We start from the raw sequence: 27930 nt of genomic DNA, 5'->3' as shown, positions 1-27930 counted from the left end.
GGTACCTACAAGCATTAGAGTTAAATGCTTATTTTGGATGCTCCCTTCAGTGGTTTTTCTTTTTATTTTCCTCTCCCAGTTTCCGTACTCCTACAAGGGAAAGTCATGATTACGCTAACAGAGCTGAAATGTTTAGCAGACGCCCAGTCATCTTATCACATCCTAAAACCATGGTGGGACGTCTTCTGGTATTACATTACCCTGATCATGCTGCTGGTGGCCGTGCTGGCCGGAGCTCTCCAGCTTACACAGAGCAGGGTTCTGTGCTGTCTTCCATGTAAGGTGGAATTTGACAATCACTGTGCCGTGCCTTGGGACCTCCTGAAAGCCAGCACAAACACATCCTCTGATCCTGGGACACCGCTCCCACTTCCCCTCAGAATCCAGAATGACCTCCACCGACAGCAGTACTCCTACATCGATGCTGTCTGTTACGAGAAACAGCTCCATTGGTTCGCCAAGTTTTTCCCCTACCTGGTGCTCTTGCACACACTCATCTTTGCAGCCTGCAGCAACTTTTGGCTTCACTACCCGAGTACCAGCTCCAGGCTCGAGCATTTTGTGGCCATCCTTCACAAGTGCTTCGACTCCCCATGGACCACGCGTGCCCTGTCCGAAACAGTGGCCGAGCAGTCGGTGAGGCCCCTGACACTCTCCAAGTCCAAGGTTCTGCTTTCGTCCTCAGGGTGTTCAGCCGACGTCGATTCCAGCAAGCAGTCATTGCCCTACCCACAGCCTGGCTTGGAGTCGGCCAGCATAGAAAGCCCAACTTCTAGCGTCCTGGACAAGAAGGAGGGCGAACAGGCCAAAGCCATCTTTGAAAAAGTGAAAAGGTTCCGCATGCACGTGGAGCAGAAGGACATCATTTATAGAGTGTATCTGAAGCAGATCATAGTGAAAGTCATTTTGTTCATCCTCATCATAACTTATGTTCCATATTTCCTAACCTACATCACTCTGGAAATCGACTGTTCCATTGACGTGCAGGCTTTTACAGGATACAAGCGCTACCAGTGTGTCTACTCCTTGGCAGAAATATTCAAGGTCCTGGCTTCATTTTATGTCATTTTGGTTATACTTTACGGTCTCACCTCCTCTTACAGCTTGTGGTGGATGCTGAGGAGTTCTCTGAAGCAATATTCCTTTGAGGCGTTGAGAGAGAAAAGCAACTACAGCGATATCCCTGACGTCAAGAATGACTTCGCCTTCATCCTCCATCTGGCCGATCAATATGATCCTCTTTATTCCAAACGCTTCTCCATATTCCTCTCGGAGGTCAGTGAGAACAAACTAAAACAGATCAACCTCAATAACGAATGGACGGTTGAGAAACTGAAAAGTAAGCTTGTGAAAAATTCCCAGGACAAGGTAGAACTGCACCTTTTTATGCTAAATGGTCTTCCAGACAACGTCTTTGAGCTGACAGAAATCGAAGTGCTCAGCCTGGAGCTTATCCCGGAGGTCAAGCTGCCCTCCACAGTCTCGCAGCTGGTCAACCTCAAGGAGCTTCATGTGTACCATTCGTCCCTGGTGGTAGACCATCCAGCGCTGGGCTTTCTGGAGGAGAATTTAAAAATCCTCCGCCTGAAATTTACTGAAATGGGGAAGATCCCACGCTGGGTATTTCACCTGAGGAATCTCAAAGAACTTTATCTGTCGGGCTGTGTTCTACCTGAGCAGTTGAGTACCATGCAATTGGAGGGCTTTCAGGACTTAAAAAACCTGAGGACCCTCTACTTGAAGAGCAGCCTCTCCCGGATCCCTCAAGTCATTACAGACCTCCTGCCTTCTCTGCAGAAGTTATCCCTTGATAATGAGGGAAGCAAGCTGGTTGTGTTGAACAACTTGAAAAAGATGGTCAATCTGAAAAGCCTAGAGCTTATCAGCTGTGACCTGGAACGCATCCCACACTCCATTTTCAGTCTGAACAATTTGCATGAGTTAGACCTAAAAGAAAATAACCTTAAAACCGTGGAAGAGATCATTAGCTTTCAGCATCTCCAGAACCTTTCCTGCTTAAAGTTGTGGCACAATAACATTGCTTATATTCCTGCCCAGATTGGGGCACTATCTAATCTAGAGCAGCTCTCTTTGAACCATAATAATATTGAGAATCTGCCCCTACAGCTTTTCCTATGCACCAAACTACATTATTTGGATCTAAGCTATAACCATCTGACCTTCATTCCAGAAGAAATCCAGTATCTGAGTAATTTGCAGTACTTTGCCGTGACCAACAACAATGTAAGTATATCTGTTCTTGCCTTCATTTAGCTGGTGTTTTGAGCGTCTGTTGTTGTAGCGTATAATGCAGGTAAAGAAAATGGACTTGTAGTCATACTAAGCATCCTCTGAGCCTGGCCTGTCTGCCACTTACCAGATATGTGACCGTGGGCAAATTACCAAAACACTGAGCATCAGTTTTTAATCTAACTGATAAGTTGTCATGGGGATTTTATAGAAGAAAAAATTATATTTATATTTATATGTATATTTATATTTGTATTTGTATTTATATTTATATTTGTATTTGTATTTGTATTTATATTTATATTTATATTATTTATATTTATATTTATATTTATATTTATATTTATATTTATATTTATAATTTATCTAGTTAAAGCACCAGTTCCTAGCACATAGTAATGCTCAACGAATGTTGTCTTTATTCTCTGTCCCCATTTTTCACATAAACATCACAGCTGAAGTATTTTAAACTAATTGTAACAGAGCTTACTTTTCATTCTGGAAAGATCTTAAGTATTTAGGAAGCTTCATAAAAGTTTTTAGCTTTCCAAATCTGTCACAGGAGAAGAACTTTTTGTTAAAAATACTGGGATCATGAATTATTCATAAATCTTTTTTGTGATGCAGTAAGAAAAACTGGAAATCTACATGCATGTCTAGAAAGACAATTCAAAATGAAAGGCCTGGTTCTATAATGCAACACTAGAGCTTCTTAGAAGCTTTTTCCAGCATCCATACTTTAAAAATGAACCATAATTTGCAACAGTAAAGCCAAGTTAAGGAAAACTTGACTTCACTGAAACAAGAAAAAACAAAATAAATGACTAGTTTCCTAGGTTAAAATGTGAAGGAGGAAGAAAAAGAAAAAAAAAAAAATCATGCTAGCCAAAAGGGCAAGAGAGTGATGGTAATGCCCCTATGGGAAGAAGAAAAATAATCTTCCAGAAATCAGGTCTGCCAAAAGACGAAAGGGGTCTTCCAGTAGTAGAAAATGGGAACTACTTCCTTCTACCCCACCCAAAAAATGTACTATCTCTTAGACTTTTTGTAATTCGCATTTCATGCTAAATATAGCTATGAGCATGCTGTTGGCTAATAAACATATTAATCACCAGACATTATTTTCAAAAACCATGGATTGGAAAAACACCAAAAAGTTGAGGAATGAGAGCAAAATTCATGCCAATTTTTAGAAAATTGATTTGACTCATATATGCAAAAAGCTAGAGCCCATTCTAAAATAAATGAGAAATCTTCAGGTCTTTTTTTTTTTAATGTCTTTTTTTTTTTTTAAGTTTATTTTGAGAGAGAGAGTGAGAAGGAGAGGGGCAGAGAGAGAGGGAGAGAGAGGATTCCAAGCACGCTCGAACTCGCGAACCGTGAGATCATGACCTGAGCTGAAACCAGGAGTCAGACGCTCCATTGACTGAGCCACCCAGGCGCCCCTGAGAAATCTTAAGGACTTAAAGGATTAGGAGGCTGTAAAACTCCTTGAGGGTTGATCTAGATTAGCAGTGTTCATCAGAATTACCTGAAGGGCTTGTTAAAACACTGATTGCTGGACCCCACTCCCAGAGTTTCTGATTCAGCAGGTTTGGTGTGTAGGGTCCAAGAGTTTGCATTTCTACAAAATCCCAGATGAAGCTGATGCTGCTGGTGTGGTGACCATACTTTGAAAACTACAGGTCTAGAGATTTATCATTAGTGTTGTTTAATTATGCAGTAGATTAATATTAATATTTTGGCTATACTTTTCCATTGTTAAATCAAAAATTAAAAAATTATTAATAATTATTTTGAAAGGCACTGGTTCCACTAGTTGTTGTATAGTTATATCACTACATGAATTTTTGAAAGTTGAAGCTGATTAAATTGTTAGCTGGTCATGAATTACTTAAATGTATAGGCAGGTTAATGTTTTTTCCTAGTTTAATGTAATAAAACCTTAAGACCATTGGTACTTTTGACACCAAGTTTATTGACTTCTTTACCATATGTGAAAGAGAAACTAGGTGTGAGTATCAGACACATTTTATTTTGAGTTAGGGAGGATACTTGGTTGACATGTAAAGTCCTATGGTGAAGGCAGTTTATGGCCAAAGTAGAATGATATCTTAGGCTGGGTTGTCTCAGAAGTCTAATAACCAGGGGCACCTGGGTGGCTCAGTCAGGTAAGCATCCAACTTTAGCTCAGGTCATGATCTCATGAGTTCAAGCTCCGCATCAGGCTCTGTGCTGACAGCTCAGAGCCTGGAGCCTGCTTCAGATTCTGTGTCTCTCTCTCTGACCCTTCCCCACTCATGCTGTCTGTCTCTGTCTCTGTCTCTGTCTCTGTCTCTGTCTCTCTCTCTCTCTCTCTCTGAAAAAAAAAAATTTTTTTAAAAGAAGTCTGATAATCAGCAATTGCTAAGCATCCCAGAGCCATAACAATGACCATGACACCTTTGAATGGTTGAAGGACACTGTCCTCAGAACTCTGAAGAGACTTATTTAATCAGGATATGGAGAAAGTGAAACTCACTCAGAAGACAGCAGCCAGGGAGATGAAAAGTTCTCTGATGGAACAGCCTAATAATAGGAAATATTGGAGAGGGAAGGGAAAAGAATAGTCCATGATATTGGTCTTTAAATATTTGTAACACTTAATAGAAAAGAAATCTTCTGGAAAGTAACCATGAGTGTTTGAACCAAGACAAGCAGGAAAAGATTTCTCATATTTCCCGAAATCTTGTCCAAAAATTGAACCTTTGAGAAGGGAGAAATGATTTTTATTTTCTTCTTTTTTTCTAAGTTTATTTATTTATTTTAAGAGAGACAGAGAGAATGAGTGGGGGGGGGGGGAGCAGAAATAGAGAGAGAAGGAATCCCAAGCAGGCTCTGCACTGTCAGCACAGAGTCCAATGAGGGGCTCAATCTCATGAACCATAAGGTCATGACCTGACCTGAAACCAAGAGTCAGATGCTTAACCAACTGAGCAACCCAGGTGCCCTGGTTTTCTTATGAATAAAACTGTCCAGATATGGGTCGTCAACTACTTGGTAGGAATATTGTTAAAGGGAATCAGGGATTCATGCTTCAGTTTCAAGTTTCCTTCTAACTTTGAAATTCTTCAGATTCTATGAGGTAGACCAAAATATTTATTAAAATTAGAAAATAAAACATCAAATTGGATGCATAAATATTTAGGTATGCATAGTCTCAGAAATGTAGTTGATCTCTCCATTTGGAATAGAAATTAGTAAAGATTCCTGAAGGAAGAGGTTTTAAAATACTCTTCTAAAAAGTTGGGGAGTATACCAGGTTCATGGATGGAGGCAACAAATACTCTCTGTGGTTTAGTAGAAAAGACATTTATTGAAATGTCATATTATCACTGAAAAGGCTGAATAATTGAGCTTGGAAAGCAATCAAGCATAGAGTTAGATAGCCAAAAGGCCAAAATTATAGCACAAAAGCAAAATGGTGAGGATACCCTGCCGTTGACCATACCAGCACTGGGCACAGCATTGCCCCTGAAAATTAGATGCTGCTGCTAATGCACCCCTTGCCCTCCCACAAAATAGGTTCTTCATGGTTTCTGCTGCTTTGTGACAGGAGCCCCAATTTAAAGTCCAAGTCTGAGAGCTTATGAACGCCCACCCACACTCAAGCTGTAAGGGAGCTGGGAACACTAGAATCTGGTGTTGTCAGTCCCCCCAGTGGGAAGTGGACTCCGCTTCCCACCAAGATAAGGTAGGGAATTCTCCAGACATTGAAGATACTGGGCATCCCCCAAATGACAGACATTCCCAGAGAGGGCACTCTAGAGTTTCTTCCACAAGGTAGTAATCAGTGTTACCACACAGAACACTAAACACTTCTTTTTGTCATATTTTTTGCTGCAGGATTCCTCAGAGCCTTTAGAATTTGAATATGCATTGTGCTTCTCTAAGAGAGACATGACATGCAATGTTTACCAAACGTATTTGAGCAAGATACTCTTAAATATTTTAGTTTTTTTTTTTATTTTTTAATTTACTTCTTTTGAGAGAGAAGGAGGGAGCACAAGCAGGGGAGAGGCAGAGAGGTAGAGAGAGAGAGAGAGGAATCCAAAGTAGGCTCCACCCAGCCAGGGCACAGCCTAATGTGCAGCTCAAACCTGTGAACCATGAGATCATGACCTGAGCCAAAATCAGGAGTCAGATACTTAACCATCTGAGACACTCAGGCATCCCAAGATTTTATTTTGAAGTAATCTCTACGCCCAGTGTAGGGCTCAAACTTCAACCCCAAGATCAAGAGTGCATGCTCTACTGACTGAATCAGCCAGGCGCCCCAAGATGTTCTTTTTTACAGTAACTCTTGAGAGGAGTGTTCCTGAGGACGGGGGGTTGGGGAAATGTAAAAGGACAGAGGTCATGTGCAGAAGATTACAACAGGCAGGCTCAGATGCAATAAGAGATGAGAGCATTTAGAAGGTGCGTCAGAATGGAGAATGCTTTTAACTTTGCGAGTCAAGTTCAAGTTTGAGTTCATTGGATAGTAGCTGGGGTCAGACTTGAACTGGTTCCTTCAAAAGAGGCTCTGATTGCAGTATTTAGAAGGGTTGGGAGAGTACAATCAAGAAATAAAACCCCATGAAAAGACTTAATCAGTTATGATTTAGAAGTAGGAATATAAATTAAACACAAGAAATGAAGATTTATATCTTAGAGGAACACCATGGGCCAGCGAGTCGGCAAATTACAGCCTGGGACCAAAACCCACCCACCGCTTGAGCTAAGAATGCTTTTTAATTTTTTTTTAAGTTTATCTATTTATTTTGAGAGAGAAAGAGAGCACAAGCAGGGGGAGAGGCAGAGAGAAGAAGAGACAGAATCCTTAGCAGGCTCCACACTATCAACGCAGAGGCAGACACAGGGCTCAAACTCACAAACTGTGAGATCATGACCTGAGCCAAGATCAAGAGTTAGACACAGGGTGCCTGGGTGGCTCAGTCGGTTAAGCCGCTGACTTTGGCTCAGGTCATGATCTCATGGTTTGTGGGTTTGAGGCCCGTTTTGGTCTCTGTGCTGACAGCTCAGAGCCTGGGGCCCCTGTTTTGGATTCTGTGTCTCCCTCCCTCTCTGCCCCTCCCCCACTCATGCTCTGTCTCTCTCTCCTTCAAAAATAAACATTAAAAAACAAAAGAGTCGGACGCTTAACCAGCTGTGCCACCCACGCACCCCTGCTTTTTGAATTTTTATATAGCCTTGACCTACGTATGGTTTTTAAAATTTTTGAATGGTTGGGGGAATTTTTTTTAAATAATATTTTGTCTCACATGAAAATTATATGAAATTCAAATCTCATATAATTTGTCCATATGAATAAATTCCATTTTTCTCATTCAGGGGCCTATACTACAAAAAATTTATACTCAGTTATTATATTTTGAATTTAATCACTGAAAAATGTATGAAATTTTTTCTGTCTTGTTGTAAAAGTATCTACATAATATTTTCAGTTTTGCCTTTTAACACAAAGCCTAAAATATTTACTGGCCTGCTCATGTAGAGAGAAACTTTTCCAACCTCTGCTCTAGTTATTACCCTCATTTACCGAAACTGAAACTGACGCTCAGGATGATGTTCCTGAAGTCTGAAGCTCCTAGTGATGGACCTAGGGTGGAAGGCAGGTGTTCCAGCGCCCGCTCTGGCGCATCACAGGTGCGTCAGACCAAATGCTGTTACGTGGGAAGCAGTGCTGTGTGGGCACGGGGGATGGGAGAAGGGGAGGCAGCGTCTACCTCTAATCCAATGCCAAAGTGTGATTGCATTATGATGGTACCGAAGGTGATGGAGAAGCAAGGAAAAGGAGGACTTCATAGTTTCGCTCAAATCTTAAAAACCACTCCAATTTGCACCCAGGTCTTCCAATTTCGACATTTGTGAATTTAATGCATGTCTTTTCTTAGTGCAAAGACTTCTGGCTGGCAGTAGAAATTCCTTCAGAAAATCGTTTATGCGGTAGTACTCGTTTTTGACATCACTCCTTAGAAATGGAAATATTTCATTTCTGTTTCCTGAAACAATTGGATTTTATGGATTTGGTTAGCATGTTCTGAGATGATGTGTCAATGGCCAGGGAAAAAAACGGGGGGGGGGGGGTGGGGGGAATCTGACATTGAGATGGATTCTGAAATAAGGTCTCAGCCTCTGGAAACAGGGGAGTACTCACTGTCCGTGTCCACAATAGACACAGGAGGAGGACCTTCCTTCCCTGGATGTTCTGGGGGCTCCACTACATTTTGTTAAAGATACTTTGTTGCTGGAGAATTCTAGGATGTAGCTATTCACTTCTGTCTTTTTTTCAGTTGATTTCATAGCTGTGTGTGTGTGTGTGTGTGTGTGTGTGTGTGTATTATAGGTCTATAAAAACATTCTGTTTATGAAGTTTATCATCTCCCTGATACCCTGAAAACATTTCTTATGATCTTATAAAAGAAATCAGTAGTCCATTAGGGTAATTTTTTTTTTTTTTAATTTTTTTTTTCAACGTTTATTTATTTTTGGGACAGAGAGAGACAGAGCATGAACGGGGGAGGGGCAAAGAGAGAGGGAGACACAGAATCGGAAACAGGCTCCAGGCTCTGAGCCATCAGCCCAGAGCCTGACGTGGGGCTCGAACTCACGGACCGCGAGATCGTGACCTGGCTGAAGTCGGACGCTTAACCGACTGCGCCACCCAGGCGCCCCAGGGTAATTTTTTTTATTTTTGGCTTGTGTATATTGTCTAGCAAAGAGCATGTTACATGAATTCAGTATAAAGAAAAGCTATCTAACATTTTTTATAAAATGAATTGGCCCAGGAAAAATATTTTTGGTGTTTTTGTAAGTTTCAGGGCAAACTGTTTTTAAAGGTTTGTAAGTAGATTTTTTTTTCAGTATAAAATTGCTTAATTGAAAGAAAGTCTTGAGTCTCTAACACAGCTCCCCAGCCTCCTTTAACATAATTCAAGTCAGGCAGGTGAATAAGGGTCTTGTGCCTCAGTTGGACGCTGACTCTGAGAGAAAGTCCCTGAGGTGGACACTTGGCACTCAGGAAGCAGCACCACTAACCACAGCTCTTGACTCACTTTCATGACAGCAGCACAGCTGAGGGGCCTCTGATGAGGGCCCGGCCCAGTAGCTCACTCCCATCACATTGTGAAATCCTCCTCCGGTCTTTGAGGGCTGAGAAGTCACTAAAAATGACAAATTTAGAGATTTGAATGTGTGTTTCTTTTGAGAGAGAGGGTGAGCAGGGGAGGGACAGAGAGTAAATCCCAAGCAGGCTCCATGCTCAACCCAGAGCCAGCCGCAAGGCTCGATCTCACAACTGTGAGATCGTGACAGCAAGATCATGACCTGAGCCAGTCTCGAGAGTCCGATGCTTAACCGAGCCACCCAGGTGCCCCACAAATTCAGAAATTTGAAAGAAGATTTGGTGAGAACATGGTAGTGTGCTGATAGCCAGGCAGGACAGTGATGGCAATGGCTTCAGGGTATTTATTCAGTGGAAAGGAATCCAACAAAACAAGGTACTTGCTGGGGATCTGGAAGCTGACTGAAGAAGGGAGATGGGGGAGTCCCTGATACAGCCCTGAGCAGGACACTCCTTCCCAGCCGAGACTAATTATTCACAAAATTGTCTAGTATTTCCTACTTATTAGTCCAGTGCTACTCAAATGGGGGCACTTTGCCCCACAAGAGACTTTTGTCTGAAGACATTTTTTATTATCATGGCCGAGGAGGCGGATAGTCCTGGCATCTAGTAGGCAGAGGCCCGGGATGCTGCTAAACAGTGTATAATACACAGGGCACCCCCCACAAAAGGAATTATCCCACCCAAATTGTCAACGTTGCAGGTTGAAAAACCCTGCATTAGACCAAGGTCCTTAAAGACTCATCTGTCTTCTCAGCACTTTAACCCCAAGACCTAACTGGGAGCCTGGCACAAAAGGAGGATCTCTGCATGCATTTACTGAATACAAATGAGCCAATCCTACCCTCTATTCAACTGGTTTGCCTAAGTCATTGTTTAGACACCAATGGACACTCTCAACTCTGAGCACATTGCAGAGGACAGATTGTTTCCTCTACTTATCCATCGCTGACCCTACTTCTGAGCTGCAGGTATATGACCAGAAGAGGTTGCATTAGAAAGGGGCTACATTTCCCCTGTCACTTATCCCTCTGCTACATGTCTACATTGAAATCCACGGATGTGGGGGTTTACATCTGCATTCTTGAAAGGAGAGTGAAATAGGAGGGAAGATATCTTTCCTTTGCTTATACCTAGTTTTTGACATACAATGATGAGTTATATTGAATGCCATTCTTAGCAATGGTGATCATTCGATCTGTTTTCTAGGATATCCAGCATTGAGTGTATGTGTGGGGAATGGAAGAGAGGGTAATTTCCAATATAATGAGCAGGTTTGAATGCAGTTTGACCATTTTTTAGTTTGTGTAGAGAGTATTTATCCTTCTAAGGAGATAGTTTTGGATGGTCCTGGAAATTCCAGCAGAGGGCTGGCTCGGTGGGGCTATGTTAGCCCAACACAGGAGCAGACTGAGCCCCTGAGTGCCCCTTTCATCCCTTGTCTAACAAAGCCACTTCCTGATCCAAGGAGCCTGCATTACGTTGAAAAGATGCCCCATTCACAGGTACATAAATATGTGGAGTATTGTAGATTGCAGTGTGTGCTGTCCAGCGCTGCCTGGTGCAAACTCACATCTCTGTAGCATGCCAAGAATTGAGAATGCTTACTCTCAGCTCTTCTCTGGATGTCTTGTCCGATAAACTATCTTTCATGTATGCAATGGGGCTCCCTTAGAAATTCACGTGCAACCTACCCACCACGAGGGGGGGCAGCTCCTTTGAGCAGCTGTAGGAGTTGACCTAATTTCAGGCTGTTTATCATATTTTAAATTACTTCTTTGTGTTGCATGATTTAATTGAAACTGCCAGAGAGCAGGAAGAAGGGTAAATATTCACGAGTGTGTATACAGAGGGGAAAGAAATGTGCATGAAATGATATATGATCATATCTTCCTGTTTCTGCTTCTGTTGACTTTTTTCTTTTAACAGAATAAAGTTTTCAGTGTGTAGTCTGAAACCCTGAGAAAGAGCCTTGTGTCTGTACTCACGATGTTTTTGAGGATGTTGCTCATTACATTACACAGTAACTCCGCCTCAAGAATAATTACGATTTTCCTGAAATACTGTTGTTGGTTTTTTTTTTTTCCTTAGGGACAATGAGTATGTGACTAATTAGATTTTATTTGAGACTGCTTGTTAGAATGCTTAGAATCAAGTCTTTTGCCCACCCATATGTACAGCAAGGGTTTGGAAGTTCACGGTAGGTCTCAGTGCTGACTTCATGTCAGGATGTTCTTACTTTTCCTTTATCTTTTCCATCTACTTCGAATGTATCGTCATTGTTCTGTGTATCCCTGTAAATGTCTAGAAGTGTTTTTGGGGAAAGGTAGGGGTATAAATAAATAAATGCGTTATCATAGGCCATGGAAAACCAGTTTCACTGGCTTCTTTTTTTCCCTTTCCAGATTGAGATGCTACCAGATGGGCTGTTTCAGTGCAAAAAGCTGCAGTGTTTACTTTTGGGGAAAAATAGCCTGATGAGTTTGTCCCCTCACGTGGGTGAGCTGTCGAACCTTACTCATCTGGAGCTCATTGGTAATTACCTGGAAACACTCCCTCCTGAACTAGAAGGGTGTCAGTCCCTAAAACGGAGCTGTCTGATTGTCGAGGAGAATTTGCTCAACACTCTTCCTCTCCCTGTAACAGAACGCTTGCAGACGTGCTTAGATAAATGTTGACCGAAAGGGGAAATACCTTTTAAATGTTTGCCCCAGGGCTTTAAACGAGAGCTAAAATTTCCTAAGTTATAACGATGAAAAATGGGTAATAATTATGACTAACTATAACCAGATGTCTTTAAGGCAACTCAGTGTCTAGCCCTACATTAAACAGGTAAAAAGTGTTAACACTGAACTAAAAGTTTTGTGAATCATTGACTTTTAACTTATTAAGATGTGAGAAGTACACTTGGAGGGTGGCATGGGGGACATGAAATTCCTGAGTCTCTCCCTTGCAGTTTTTACCTTGAAGCTTAGGCATTCTTTCATCTCCCTCCCCAATTCCCCGCTACTTACTTATTTGCACACTTGTTTTAACTGACTTCCTGTTTTGGTATTTATCACCTTGCCCATAAATTCATCAATATAAATGTCCTTGGTGTACACTCCACACTCTATGATTTATTCTTAAATATTTTTAGGCAGGGTGTGCATTGTGCTTGGCAGAATTTCTTCTTGGCTTGATTTTTACTTCCTGTCCCAGCTTGCTCGAGTCTTACTCCATCTTGTTTTCTCTCAACAACGGTGAGCCCTAAAAAAAAAAACAAAACAAAACTGTGGTGAACCCTGAGAAAGTGCTTGCCTTTGGCCCTTGCATAGAAAAGGACAGGGTGCTTAGGGCATGTCCTCCTCAGGGTCTCCTAAAAATTCATGTATTCTCTAAAATCTCTTCTTGTGTATCATCAAAGCCTTTTTTATTTGCTAATAATTTTTATATTAAATGTAAAGCATATAAATATTTTCTATTGTATAATCTTGGATTCAAAATCTGTGAGAATAATTTTTGTAAGGTACAGAGAACACATGCATTTCTTTAAGAATTTACTATTAATGTGCTTGGTTTGGGCTACTTACGCGTCTCCTACTTGTGTGCATTCTGATCCAGAATGTTTTTGTACTCTGCAACTCATTACTTTTGGATAACAAAAGCCTTGTGTTTCATGCCCTAAAATATTTGGGGGGTTTCCTTATAAGAGGATGGCCACATCATCTACCTCTCTCTTCCCTAGTTGCTGTGCTATTGTACGGGTACAATTCTTAATTACTTCAAAAACTGTGATGGAGGGGAGAGGTACAGATTTGACTCCTTAAAACTGACTTCAAAACACTTGGAGAAATTAAGACTTAAAGCAAAATACTTTTCTTCTCCAGCTGCATGATCTCTAGATATGATTATAATGTAAAACACTCGGCCTCTATTCAGTATTTAAGAAGAACTCTCAGAGCTCACAAAGAAGTAGATCCATTTAACTGAAATTCATCTCATGCCTTTGTCTGACTTTCCTGGAATACATTTTGCTCTTTTTTTTATAAAGAGCTTTGTGTTTAGCCTTTTATTATCATGCATATTGTAAAATGAATAAAATCAAGTGACTCATTTTTGGGAAAATGTACAGTTTTACTGTGTTTTTCTCCAGCGGGTCTAGGCATGATGATGCCTGTCTCATTTGGGGTGTTAATGATGAAGTAACCTACTAACTGCACCCAGACAAAACTGGAAAACACTATGGATAAAGAGTACTGTAAACATAGAACTGTGATGTATGGTATGTTGTGTCTTGCTTTGCCTGTTCCAGGAAGATGAAGATGAGTCTTGAAATTGTAGCAAAATCTGCAGCCCCCCTCACCCGCCACACACCCCTGAACTGCAGCTCAGAAAAAAGAATTGTCTGCATCAAATGTAATTTGAATAATATTATATAAATCTATTAACACCAGAAGCTGCCTAAAAGGTTATTTTTATTCTGAACGAGACAGAGCAGTGTAAAAATGTTAATTCCTACCAAAACTTGCCTTTAGTCAGAACATTCAAGTTCTCAGGGACCCAGGCCTAACTGACGAAACTTTCTTTCATCTAGGACTTTAGAAAACAGATTCTGACTGTATCTAGGGTTTTTTGTTTTCTTTTTTTTTAACGTAAGTTAATGGCCATTTTAATGTTTCACACTAAAATTGTCAGGCGTACTAATTCCAAAGTTGGCTAGGATTTATCTTAAGTTTTGGCTGTGAATATGATACACGAAGAGGTATCTAAATGGTTTTGGCCATATAATTAGCCATAATATGAAAAATCCCACCCTCCTCCATAAAGAAGAGTTTTCGAAGCAAATTTCAGATTGGCTATCATTCTCACAAACTACATATAACTTCTCCTGCAAAAGTCATTGACTAAATCTTCCTCATCGCTTCTTTCAATTTCTGGAAGCACATTACTATCAGGGTCAATGATAAATATTGTAAGCTGCTTTCCAAACACTGGGGTACAGTTACTGGTGCACGCTTTGTTGTTTGATGCCATGGTTTTTAGATTTCTGTTTAATCCTACATACCAGTGTTGAGGTAGCTTTTCAATTCACACAGCACTGATGGAATGAACTGTGAGGCCACCACTTGACACATGAGGACGTGGTGTTTGATGTCACCTTTACTGCACTCTTGGAACAGGTGTTTATTTTGCAAGTGTTCAAATTCATTTCAGAGGCTTTTCAATGAGGAAAATGCAGTTTGTCCCATCATGAGACTTTAGTTGGCATTTGACTTCCAAGAATGCACAGTGCATGTTCCAAAAAGTCCATGTGGATGTTATTCAGAACAAAGTTGATGGCTTATGCTAGCAATGGCATAGGTTCGTTTTATTTACAGACCTACCCAGACGCACATAGCTAAGCTTGTGCACACATAGGGACACACACACCAGAGCAGTTTTGAGCACTCCTGGTGAGGTATAGTGTTCTTTCCCTAACCTACATAAAGATATGTCTGTGTGGCACATAGATGTGTGTTTTCATTCTTCATCCTCAGTCTTAATTTTTCTCCCGGGATGTCACCGTATTTCACTGTCCCTTAACAAATGTTTGTGTTAAACAGGGTAAGTAGAGATCCGTAGGCTCTCAGCACTGTGGCATAGCTCCAGTTTGTGTGGTAAGCTTACCACTGTGCTATGGTAAGCTGCAGTGAGTTATCTGCATAATTTTATTGTTTGAGAGTGACAATATTTGTTTCTGTTCTTCATGTGTTTCATGATGTAAATTTTGTATGTTTAAAATATTGCATACTGACGGGTTCAGAAACCATTAAAATAATCAAACAGTTATTCTGTGGATTTATAGCTTTATTTCCTTGTATTTCCAATAAAACCCTCCTTCCATCTTTACATTTTCTCTTCGTATTGTCCTAACTGCATAGGTATGTTGTTGTCCTTCTCCACTCACTCACCTCCTTAAATTTGGTCAGCACTTGTACATAACAGAATATATTTGTGCTAGAGAACTTGGAGTCGTACTTGAGCGTGTATTTATTTGGGGGGAAGCCAAGGCCTATAATGATGCCTAATATAGAAGCCCCACTTTACCCATCCCTGCAGTATTTAGAGCTGATTCAATCAATGATCTCTCATGCCTACCAAAAGCATGAGAATATAACTGTAAGTCCACTTGGTTTCCCAGAACTGTATATTGCATCAAAATCTGTGTTTATTTCTTTCTGGAAACAAGAGGAAGGCCGGTGGGAGGGGGAGGAGCTATTTTGTATCCTCACTTGAATTATGAAGACATTATATACATGAAATGGGATAAACTAATGACTGTTGGAAATGCCCTGGATATAATTATATCTTACGTTCAGTCGAATGTGAAAGCAGTGAAAACCTGCGGTCCTATTTAATTGGTTTCCTCTTGTTCCTGATCCATCACTTCTACATCCACTGGGAACTATCTCCTCAGTACCTTTGGTAATGGACTACATTCTCTTCAACTTTATATATATGTGTATATATATATATATATATATATATATATATGAACAATTTCATCAACACTAAAGCATTAACGCAGAGTATATGAGTTAACGTACTGAGTTGAGATGGCTTCCAGTTGACCTTCATTCATATTTCAGCTTTACATTTGACTTGTAGAATACCCCACTGCTGAGAAAAACAATTATGAGTGTCTCCTGCATGTTATATATTATCTCTAACAGAGATGGTGCAATTTAAAAAAATACAAAGGGGCATAGAATTAGAATGGATATGTTTGTGCATATGTGTTGTGTATAAGCCTAAATATTTATGTTTGAAATATTTTTAAAGCTCTTCAAATGTTTCACTCTGAGTGAAATAACGGGCCAATCTCGGGTGGAAACATTTGCTTAGGTTAGCTTCACGGTGAAAGCTAGCATTTATTATTTCATCTTTGTCACGTATTTTCTCAAACACGTACGTGCTCGGGTTTTGCTTCTGGTAATGAATTATTAGAAAATATAAGATCATGTTGTGAGTTGAATGTTTTTGGCCCTCAGCTTTACCATGTAGTAAATCTGCATTTTGGTGGTGAATCCCTTTGCCTGAGATTCAGTGGTTTTTGGTAAACTTTCCTGTTTTAAAGTAGCTTTTGTGTAAAGTAAAGATTCCGTTTTTATAACAAATGGCAAATAAAAAGAGATTAAATGTTGGACGAAGTTCACTGTACTAATTTGTCCCTGTGCAGCTGTACTGTTATGTTGTTCACCAGATGATGGATTTTAGATTTACGTGTGAATCTCCTAACAAGAGTAGGAGTTTTCAAAATATGCTACAATGCTCACAAAATAACAAGCCCCTGGAAAGAGCCAGATTGATTCTAGAATATAATATGTTGGGGCAGGAGGCAGGGAGGGGTGAAATCTGTCACAATCCTAAATAGTTCCCTCTCTCCAATGGTGCTCATCCTTGGGGACCCATGCCCACAAAGCAATCCAGGTTTCCCCCTCTCAGCTCTCATTTCTCCATTTACTGTTAGTTTAGCACTAACGCTGAACAGTGGACCAGAAAAATAAAAAGTAGAGAACTGCGAGGTGAAATTTTGAGGTTTAGTAAAAGAGGAAAAATGGAATTCTTGGGTAGAATAAGCACATGATAGTTTGACCTTTTGGATACAAGACTTTCTGTCTCTCTTTCTCTCAAACTCCTACCTGCCGCCCCCAGCCCACCCACCCTACGCACACACTTTCAGGAACACATTAGATGCCTGATAAAAGCCTTTCCTCTGCTGGAAGACAGAACTCGACATATACTGAACCAGATTATGAAGGAAAATGACTGCTAAAACCAGATGGCCACATTTTTCCCTGGAAACGAAGTACTTCAAGGGAGGCATTCACCCACCTGGAAGCGCTTGAGGAATGGGAGAGACACGGAGGAGAGGAAGCCAGTGTGTGATGTAAGGCGTCAGCAGGCATTCAGGGACTGCTAGGAGCCTTGGGACCCTGGGGTCCTGTGCTGACAGCCTACTGGGCACTGACCAGGCCCCCAAGCATGCTTAAGTGTAGCTTCACATTCTCCGGCATTCCCTTCCACACTACAGAGTGGTTTTTCCAGAATGCAGTGAAGGCCTGATGGCACGGGAGAGGCTGCGCCCACCCATGCCTTTGTGGACTCTCTCCCCTTCTCCTGAGAGCTGCAGGCTCAGTCCGTCTCCTCTCTGAGGTCTAGAGAAAAGCGGTTTCTCCAAAGGCACAGCGTCGCACCTTGAATTCAAGCCCCATGTTTACAGAAGAAAACAGATCTGTAAGCCAAACGAGGATCAGAAAAAAAAGTCATTTTTTAAAAATACGTAGTCTTTTTTAAATAACAAACCTCTTTTCATCCTGTGTGGTCTCATCATCCTCTAGACTAGAATTATGAGTCTTCCCTCCTAAATACCAATGATTCTAGAGAACTGCTTGTGTGCTACTCAGAAGCTTTTCAAATTCGTTCTCATAATAAATACCTTAAATTTTGTATGCCTTTTTACACATGCCTATTGTTTGTGTAGGGCTTGACCCACACCATTTTTTACTCTCTGCCTCCCTCTGCCGCTGAGATGAGAATAAATCAAATAACTTCAAATAGAAGTTGACCAGCATCTACTTCCTCCCCTGTTACTCCATTTCTCCTTGCCTTGCCTTGATCAAATGCAGCCCCCAAGATCTTGAGAATTCCATGGCCCTCCACTGAAGCTCAGTGACTCCATTTCAAATGAGATGTGCTCAGAAAGCCTCATGTAGCACCCGGCACCAGGACCAGACATGTGGGTGCCCTGGGCAGGTAAGAATTTGGCACCCCCTTTAAAAATATGCTTTGAGTATTTATATAATATGCATTTGGTAGAGATAGGGGACTTGGTCTCCTATTAGTAAAAATCATGAACTTTTGGTTCAACTGTCTATTCCTTTCTCCCAAAACAAAACTCCCAAGAATGAGCTAGAGACAGCTGGGGGCAGGAGCTATCAGGCAAATGAGAGCTCTCTGCTCATAGCATTGCTGCTCTGAGTCTCTTCTCCTGGGACTCAGGAGCAGACCAGCCAGCCACTGGGGCTCACCCCTTTGTTCCCTGGAAGTACAGAAATATCCCCTCTCCTGGCCCCCGTCCTCTCCCTCCCCACCCCTCTCTGCTTGTGCTATTTAGCATTTTCCTAATTATGTCCTCCCAAGTTCCATATCCTCACCCGTTACTAAATCCCATCTTTGAGAGTATTAAGTCATACTAAGGATGACGTTTTAGCTTGTACTCACCAAAATAAATCCCTTTCACTTATCAAGATGCTTCCTTCCTAGAATGGGGTTTCTTGTCACAATTTCAAATTCCAAATAAGAGACTTCTTCAATATACTGAATGGTAGTAGGACCAATTTGCGTCCCTTAGGCTGGTGAACCTAAAGAATTACAAATGGAAACCTGAGTTGACTGGTCCCCTAATTCTAATTATTTCAATGACATTTGGCGGTCCATGTAAATTAGTGCCCCAGGCAAATATTTAAACCCCTGGAAGACCGAATGCCACCCCTGTGAGGGGAGCCTCCTTCTAGTCTTTGCCTGAACTGGACTGGGATTCCCATCCTTGTCTTAGTGTCTCAGTAGTGCTTCCCAGAGAAACTACTTAGATCATTATGGAGGGAAGAGAACAGTTCTGTAACCCTCGTCATAATAGAGTCAGTATCCGGCAATTGATCTGTGAAAAGGGAAAGGCTGAAGAAGTAGCCAAGTAAAGGGAGAATTGATTCAGTCTGCTTGAAGAGGCTTGAGGAAAATTTATCGGGCTTGTGATACCTGGGCAGAATGATCCATCAGGAGCCTCATTCATGATTTCAAATTGAGAAAAGATAAAAATCTAATCATTTGTCCCAGATCCTTCAGCTTGGTGCCCATCACTGAAGGGGGAATAGCATAATGGAATACAACAGTAATGTTACTGAACACCTGCCACACGCCAGGTGCTCTACGAGCTTGTTCATGTGCACCGGCTCAATCCAGCCAACAACCTTTTGGTGTACTATTCCTATTTTACAGATGAGAAAACCAACTTGAAAAGTGTAACATTTGCCAAGGTCTCATGACTGTTTCAGAAGAGGAATCCTATTCAACTCACAGGTCTGCAAAGCCTATTTCTACAGAGGTGGAGGTAAAGAACACTTAACCTCAGCCCCACCTCCTCTCTCCCCACCTTGGAGTTTGAAGACTCACAGAGGACTCCGGTTTTCAGAGCTCACTGGTCTCTTCCCATTGCTTTTAGCCCAGTGCCTCCTCCTGCTCGATATCTGTCCTAGTTTGTCCTCTCCTGAGCCAGTGAGTCACTTCCTGTCCATTTTATTTGCTCCCTCATTCCCGAATGCAATCCTAGAATTTTAGAACTTTCCAATCAGAAGGAACCATGTAGACTTTTCTGTAGAGGAAAGCCTAACTGGCTTTTTCAAGATCACAGACCCACCATCAGAGGGAGCTGGCACCTATCTGCATGTCCCCCTGTTGAATACTTTCTGCACTCGCGCTGGCTGGCTCTCAGAAGCACAGCTAATCTATATTTAACCCAAGAGTGGAAGTGCCAAGATTAGCATGCAGGCCTCCTCCCTAACCCCAGTCCTGTGCATTCCCTAACGAGCCGCATTCATTTCAGCTGCATCTTACGTCTCAAGAACAATCCCTCCTGTGCACAGTGCATTACTGGACGCAAAGCACTTTAGGCTCCTGTCCCCATTTCACTTATAAGAAAACGAGGCTCTGAAAGAGACATCCTCAAGTGTTACCATTATTGAGCATCTGCCAGAGACTTCGTAAACTTTAAGGCTTAAAACATATTAAGGCAGGCATTATCTCCATTTATAGAAAAAGAAATCGGTCCAGGCAAGTCAAACAACTTATTATGTCATATATGAGGCTGTATGGTTGGTGGCAGAGCCAGGTTTTGAACTGGGGACTCTATGGCACTAAATCTCCACTTCTTGTATCGTGCACACTGTGAAGGTCCTATGGCAAGTAAGTGATGGGGTTGCGAGGACAGCTGAGGAGTTCGGCATCTCATACGGTTTTCTGCCCTTTATGATGTGCAGACTCTGAATATTCTGGGAAAAAGATAATCTGCACACAGACACACACATATGCACAAACACAGTTTTAAACACCCTTTGGTGTAAATACAAAATTTCATCCAAAGGGCTAATGTATTTTTAAACTTGATGGGTTTTTTTGAAAATGCAGTTTTTATTTAAATGTCCTAACCTAAACTATGGTACCATTCTGAATTTTGAATCCTGTGGGAGATGTTGGATAAAGACCCTCATCTTGTTAAAAAAAAGAAAAGAGTTGTTAACATTTTGGTTTTCGTTTCGAGGTACAGATGAGGCTTGAAGCGAGTTTGGGTTTTACTACAGAACTGCAGTTGAGCTCCCTGAGAGTCCTGATTTATGATAGGGAAATGCTGGCAGGCATTTTAGACTTGCAAAAAGACTACAAATCACAGTTCAGGCTAAATTCGTTCTAAATTCATTCTGCTGATTTAGACATTTGGAGGAGCGGGTTCTGCTGCCCTTACTGAATTCGTGCCATGATCCAGATAAAAAGCTGTGTTCCTCACCCCAAGCTGATGGTGTGTCCCTCCCCGGCTTTGCCTTTTGGCTGAATGCGCTGCTGAGCATGGAAAAAGCCTGAACCCAAGCGAAGAACCCACTCCTTGAAGCACAGATTTCCTTGGCATTTGCTTCTTCAAAATGCCTGCCTTTTAAGGCAAGTGGCACGTCAGGCCCACTGTGAGTCACCCGGATCAGCTGTCTCCATACACACAGTGGGACTGCAGCTCTTGGATGCTGCCTGTGCCCCACCCACCACGGAGCTCTGCTGAGGAAGGGAACATGACTTACCAAATAACTTTGTGCAATCGCATTCGTTGTTTTTCTATTCTTCTAGAAGATGAAAGAAATTGGCCCTCTTCCCTTTTTCTTCTGGTGGTGAGTCTAATTCCTCCAGCTTAGAAAAGAGTGCCCATAGAGAATTTTTTTGCAAGGCTGGAAATGAGCCAGATGGCTTGGGTGCTGCCTTGGATAAGCAGCAAAGGCCCTGGCTAAGCCCGTGACTAGAAGGCCTGCAGGAAATTAACATGCATCTCTTGCAGGGGGAGCCATGACTCAGGGAATTTAGTGGTGCTCAGGATGCTAGAGGCCAGCTCATCAGGGGAGAGAGTATGGGGTCCTTGTGACTTCTGGAATTCAGCATCTACCCTTGCCATGTCACTTCCAGCATGATCTGCATATGTCAGCATGCTCAAGGGCCTGGCCTAACTGAGCCTAATGGGAGGGTGAACTGAGATGTTCTCTAGGGCGCCTACAATTCTAATATTCTCATCTACATAAAATGATCAGTGAGTGGGCTGATGTTAAGTCATTTTCTTAAGAGTTCGAGCATATCATACATTTATTTTTGAGCTTTTGAAACGACTCAGTTTTATGACTTTTTCTCACCAAAGAACCTAAAGCATAATATAGCAAGTGGAGGAGGATGGGATTATTTTCCAGGGCTGTTCTGCCATGCCTCCACATCAGGAGAGCTGGGTGTATGAAGAAGAGGAACTATCTAGGTCAGGGCAGATGGGACATTCCCATGAGGGCCTTCATCGTGCTCAGGTTACAGATCCCAATAATGAGAAATGTCCTGAGCCTGTGCAGGTAAAAAGGTGACCCGTGAGGTTCTTGACCCTCTTGGGCTTTAACACCAAAGCTTGCAATCTGAAGCTGATCCATCACCGCTGACATTGAGCCCAGAGTTTGACTTGGGGCTGATGGATGCCTGCAAGTTTTCAGTTCTCAGGTTTCTGTTGCCTGGGGCTCTGGGTCTAAGTGTCTGAGCGGCAAACAGGCTTCCAGTGGGAGAGACACACACACCCCAGTCTTAGGTGGACTGAGACATGTCCGCTTCTCCCTGCACTTTGGGTACAAATCCAACTGGGTGCCAGCTGCCATGGCAGACTGTGTGTCCTTCAGGCTCACCTGACACATGATAAGCTGCCCTGGAGCTGTGTGCTGTGCACCTCCTCTGTGTCCTGGTGCCCAGCCCTACACTCGGGCTCTCTTGTGTCTAGAAGAAGAGAAAGCAAGATCTTTGCCCTACACAGAGCCAGACTGTGTGCCAGCCGCTGGGAAGGCACTCAGCTCCACGCTTCAGGTGGGATTGGAGTCTCATCTCTACCAGTAACACTTGAATAGCCTTATCTCTCTGAGCCTCAGTGTCCTCTTCTATAAAATTTACTCTATCCTACAGATATTAAGTGTTTGCTTCTAACCAGCCGCTGCCTTAGGTATTGAGGATACAGTGAGATGACGGGGATGAGACAAACCGGGCCCCACCCTCGTGGCAATACGGTTTTAGGAGGATTCCATGAGGTTGTATAAAATGCTTAGCATCTTGTCTGACCCTGGTGGTGCTCACTACTGGTTAGCTCTAATGACTTTTCCTCCAAATGTGGTAGAAAATCTTTTAAAACTTGCCCTTTCCCACCTCAGTCTCGCATATGTATTTCTCTTTGCCTAGAAGTTTCTTCCTTTCTCCCTTTGCCTAGTTAACTCCTGTTCATCCAGTTCTTGGGGTAAACGGTCACTTCCTCAGTGTAGTACCTCCCTGACCAGGTCCCTGTTCAGGTTCCCCTGTCGTGCGTTCTCATGGCAACTGGCACTCTGCTTTGAAGTATCCGTCACTTTGGTAACTACTATTTGTTTCATGTCCGTGTGCCTGACTAGGTTGTAAAACTGGTGTGGACAGCATCCATAGCCACTGGAAGTCTCAGCTCCCAGCTTTGAGATTTTCCATAAGTATCTTCCCATCCTGCCATGTGAAGGCGATGTTCTCTTCCAAATGAGAAAAGTATGCTGGACCAGAAAAAAAAAGTATGCTGGACCCACCAGGAGCACTGGGGCCTTTATTTCCTCCCTCTTTTTTCTGGCCTCATATGAAGGGGAGGGACAGCCAAGAGATGGCTGAAAAAACAGGCCAGGCCCTTGGGCAGCACCTACATCTCCCTGGAGGCAATCAGGTAGCCAAGTCACAGTGCAAAGGATGGCATGCAGCGTTGTCCATTGGTAACAAGACTTACCCATCACCACTCAGGGTGCTGCCGAGAGCAGGGCAGTCTCCTTCGTACCACAGTCACATCCTTACCTGCCCTCCCATAGCCAGGCAGTGTGATTTAAAGGAAAAGGCCTATCTCTTGTAACTAAATAGAAGAATCTTGAAAAAATGAAATCCAATGCCACATGGCCAGAATGGCAGTCACAGAAATGTAACCGTGTTGACTTTTTACTCTCACGCAGCATGGAAGGTGCCCCCAGCCTCAGTACAGCAAACACTGTCATTTGCATGTGACTCAGTGCAAATGTTAATGTTCTTGCCCTTTGGGGCCCTTTGGGACTTAACAAAGCAGTGATGTGACCTGACCCCAATGTTTTTTTGTGGCTTTTTGGCCAGCATCCAAATCCTCTGGGCAGTGCTGGACTTCCCACATGCATTCCAGCAAGCCCACCATATGGAACTGCATGGCAGTCCTCTTTGCCAGGCCTTTCTAAACTTCCATGTCTTTGTCCATGCTGTTCTTTCAGTCGGAAGTTCCTTCCTTCCATAGAAATATGGAATATTATCTATCATCTCTCTCCCTATCATCTATCTGTGTATTGGTCAAACCTCCATTCATGCTTTAAGACTAAGATGAAGTATCATTTTGTCTCCAACACCTTTCCTGACCACCTTCCTTCTCCAAAGTTGGAGTTAGGTGCTTTTATTCTTAATAACTATGTAGTGAAGCTTATTTATAGATTTCCTCCTCACTAAACTGATGACCAAAACCACATCTTGCTCATTTTTTTATGCCCTTTCACCAGCAGAGTGCCCGGCATGTTGCAGAGGGAGAATGAGTAAAAGGCAGAAAGCCAGACATTGGCAGACTATGTCATGGGGCCACTGGGTCAGCCAGAATGCCTAACAGCAAGTGTATGTGCCAGAAACTACAAGGGGGAACCTTTGTGGACAGACCATGAAAATGAAGAGGAATCATTCAAGGCTTGAGGGCAAAGAAATAGCAGGAGGGAGTAGAACTGTGGGTACATTACCTGAAGGTATAATAGGTATGGTGAAATTAAAGCATGAACATCTTGTGCCCATTCTACAGATGGGAAAACTAAGGCTCAAGGAAGTTAGATGTCTTACCAAAGCACACAGAGCTAGTAAGCAAAGGAATCAGCTTCAGCACATCTGACTTCACGGAGTTTGTGCTCTTAGATGCTATGCAAAAGCACAACCAAATCTGCAACCACTACCTTGAACTTTTGTCCATCAGGACTTTGGGGAATGCTCTCTCAGCTGTGTTAAGTTAGACTCCAGAATGTAACTAACCCTCTCCGGGTCCACTTTGGTTTCCTCCTCAATAAAATGAAAGACATTGAGCTAGGTGATCCTAAGGCCAATTTCAGTCTGCTATGATTCTCCATAGAATTCAACGGACTTTCTCGCCTGGAAATCAGCTTGGCCAAAATGCAAGCACATTGGTGTATTGGCCCTAAAAACCTTCTTGTAGGCTGCAATCATGATCCCATAATACAACAAGCCTGTGAAATATTATCTTAGGCGTCTAACTATTCTTCCCAAATAGGCCTTTAAAATATACCCAGACAACAACGTAACTGACAGTATCTTTATCTGAATAGTCATACCTAAGTCCAAGTTTCCACTCCCTCTCCACGGCCTTAGGGACTTCATTCTACCTGTAATTCTGTATCATACTGAAATCAAGTCCAGCAGCAGTCCCCAAACCTGTGACCCTCCCCCCCCCACACACACACACACACATCAATCTCAACCAGATATATGTGTAGTGCTCGGACTTCAGGCTGAATCTGAGGGTAGAACACATCTCAAAATGTGTGTGTGGTTCAGAACGACCTCTGACATGAAAAGTTCCCACCCACAGCACTGAATAACATCCTGTTATTTTCCTCAAATCTATGCAGTAACTCCTTTGATTGGGCTTTCATTTGGAATAATCTGTCCAATGCCATTTTTCGGAAACATGCAGAACAAGATACAATCTCATTATGGTCAGCTACATAGAGTGGACCTTTCAGAGCATAAAGAAACATCTGTCCTCCATCTGCAGTGCCTAGAAAATAGGGCTTTCAATAGAGTACATTGTAGGATGCTAGTGCTTCTAAAAGGGCAAGAAATCCATTTCTACTAAGATCTCAATAAGTATGTCTGACAGAAGATTTTCATCTTACATACCAAAGAGCATTTTCCAAAGAGCATTTCTCATCTGCAAAATGGGAAAGAGTTTTTCCAGAGAGCATTTCAAAGAGCAGAAGCTTTAAGAACATAATCTCTAGATTCAGCCAGACCCAGTTCAAATACTTGTTCTGCCACATAGTAGCTGTATGATCTGGAAAAGTGGCTTAAACCTGACAATTGTAAGTTTTCTCAGGGATGTAAAATAGAGAAAGTAATAATACCTACCCTAGGAGATAATGTTTTCAAAGAGACTGGCTCGAAATAAACATCAGTTCTTGTTTCTGCTTTGTTACCACTGTTGTTCATACCAGAGGCGGAATGGCCTGGTTCCTGCTGCAGCTGAAAGAACACGGGATTTGAAATGAGAAGCCCTGAATTTGCACTCCACTGCTGCCACTTACTAGGTGTGTGACCTTGGGGAAATCACTGAATCTTTCTCAACTCAGCTTCCTCATCTGTAAAACAGGGAGACTAGGTAACTCACCTGTAACAATCATGAGGTGCAAATGAAGTGATTTATGTGCATGTACTTGGCCAGCTGCTGAACTCTGTGTGTATGGACTTATTTGTTATTGGTATATTATGAACTGAATGTTTGTGCCCCCCCCCCCCCCCCCAGTGCAAATGTGGAAACTCTAACCTCCATTGTGATGGTATTAGGAGGTGGGGACCTGCAAGTCATTAGGTGAGGTCATGAGGGTGGAGCCCCCATGATGGGATCAGTGTCCTTATAGAAAGAGGAAGAGGGGCGCCTGACTGACTCAGTTGGAGGAGTCTGTGACCCTTGATGTCGGGGTTGTGAGTTCAAGTCCCACGCTGGATGTAGAGATTACTTAAATAAATAAAAACTTGAAACAGAATGAGAGGAAGAGTCCAGAGTGCTCTCTCTGCGTGTCTTGTGATGGCAAGAAGTCGGCTGTCTATAAGCCAGGAAGAGAGCCCTCACCAAGAACCAAATTGGTGATACCTTGATCTTGGGCTGCCAGCCTCTCGAACTGTGAGAAATGTGTATTGTTTAAGCCACTCAGTCTATGGTATTCTGTTAAAGCAGCCCAAACTGATTGTGACAACAACACTACCAGAACCAAAGAACATATCTAGTTTTGTTTTGTTTTGTTTTGTTTTCTCAGGAATTTTGATTTACAGAAATCTTAGTTGTATGCTCAAGTGATTACAACTGACTTCCACTTAGCCACAAAAGTGAGGATTCTGGGGATGGACTAAGGCATAAAAGTAGAAGGTCTACTTTTCCAACAAAATGTCACCATCTCTGTGTGTTTGTCTTAGCCCTGACCCCTGTGAACATTTAAAATGTGGCCTGGTAAAGAGCCCACATGTCTGAAGAGGTGCTGAGACAGAGAAGGGTTGTCGTCTGTGGTTTCTGCTATTGGGTTTGGTTTTGAGGTTGTAATTGTTCATTTTTTGTGGGGTTTTGTTTGTTTGTTTGTTTCAGATTTCACCTCCCACCCCTTCCTAGAGCATTTAAAACAACTGGCAGTTCAGCCACTCTCCACCCTCCTGGGTACCTGCTCGCCTTTGTCTTTCCAGTAGGGTAGAAGTCATTGGGCTTGGGACTTTGAAATCAGCCAGACTTAAGTTTAAATCTTGCCTCCAAAACTTTCTAGCTGTTTTACTTTGGACAAGTCACTTGACCTTTCTACATCTCAGTTTTCTCATCTGCAAAATGGGAAAGAATAATAATCATCTCCCCAGGTGGTTGGGAAAATTAAATAAAACAGTACCCTGAAAATTCTTAGAGTCATATCTGACACCGGATAGGTCATCCGTTTCCCCTTCCTTTCTCTGAACTCTCTTCTCACCCACTTCTCACTCCTTAATTGACATTTCCCTGGGACCTTTGGTAAGGCAATTGCTAATAGCGTCAATAGCTATGGTGAGCCTGCAAGAGAGTGTCCTGGGGGAACACTTCTAACTTCTAAATTAGAACTCCTGCCCCAAGTCTTTATAAATGCTATGACTTTGGAGTATCTCAGTTAAAACAATATACTCCTATTGAATATATGTGCTAATTGAGTATTTGAAAGCGTGTGTGTGTGTGTGTGTGTGTGTGTGTAAGTTTGGGTATTCACAGAAGATCACATGAATCATGTGAACGATGAAATGAAATGGGGTCAGTTATGTCAAGGGGTTTTTAAATTAAGCCAGAAGGTCATTAAGGAGATGGGCCATATGCATGTTTTCATCTGATAAAACCCTGAATTTTTGAACTGGGCCAAAGTGCAAATATT

General features: G+C 42.3%; 1 protein-coding gene and 1 long non-coding RNA gene across 21 annotated transcripts in view; one reads left to right on the top strand and one right to left on the bottom strand.

Moving 5' to 3' along the window:
- Window positions 1-27930, top strand: part of LRRC8B (leucine rich repeat containing 8 VRAC subunit B) — a 98609-nt gene that overhangs the window by 54861 nt on the left and 15818 nt on the right. For 11 of the 20 annotated variants that reach the window (XR_007154790.1, XR_007154786.1, XR_007154782.1 and 8 more), the window contains exons 4-6: window positions 80-2244; window positions 11821-11950; window positions 25993-26085. Coding sequence is in view for 7 of the 20 variants with exons in the window: in XM_047871025.1 (XP_047726981.1) it covers window positions 106-2244; window positions 11821-12093 (2412 nt within the window). In the remaining 13 variants the exon portion in view is untranslated. Of the gene's footprint in view, window positions 1-79; window positions 2245-7814; window positions 7939-11820; window positions 15227-19435; window positions 19548-25992; window positions 26086-27930 lie in introns of those variants that run through there. The other 9 variants (XM_047871025.1, XM_047871026.1, XM_047871022.1 and 6 more) reach the window with 3 other exon arrangements.
- Window positions 17478-26276, bottom strand: LOC125172650 (uncharacterized). Its single transcript, XR_007154793.1, has 4 exons — window positions 26166-26276; window positions 25907-26020; window positions 18662-18801; window positions 17478-17672 (listed from the first exon to the last, which is right to left on the bottom strand). It is a non-coding gene; the product is annotated as an uncharacterized LOC125172650 (long non-coding RNA).

This window comes from Prionailurus viverrinus, chromosome C1 (genome assembly GCF_022837055.1).
Source record: "Prionailurus viverrinus isolate Anna chromosome C1, UM_Priviv_1.0, whole genome shotgun sequence".
NCBI classification, from domain to species: Eukaryota; Metazoa; Chordata; class Mammalia; order Carnivora; family Felidae; genus Prionailurus; species Prionailurus viverrinus.
The sequence above is the reverse complement of the archived record's forward strand: the minus strand, read 5'-3'. Positions and strand labels throughout refer to the sequence as shown.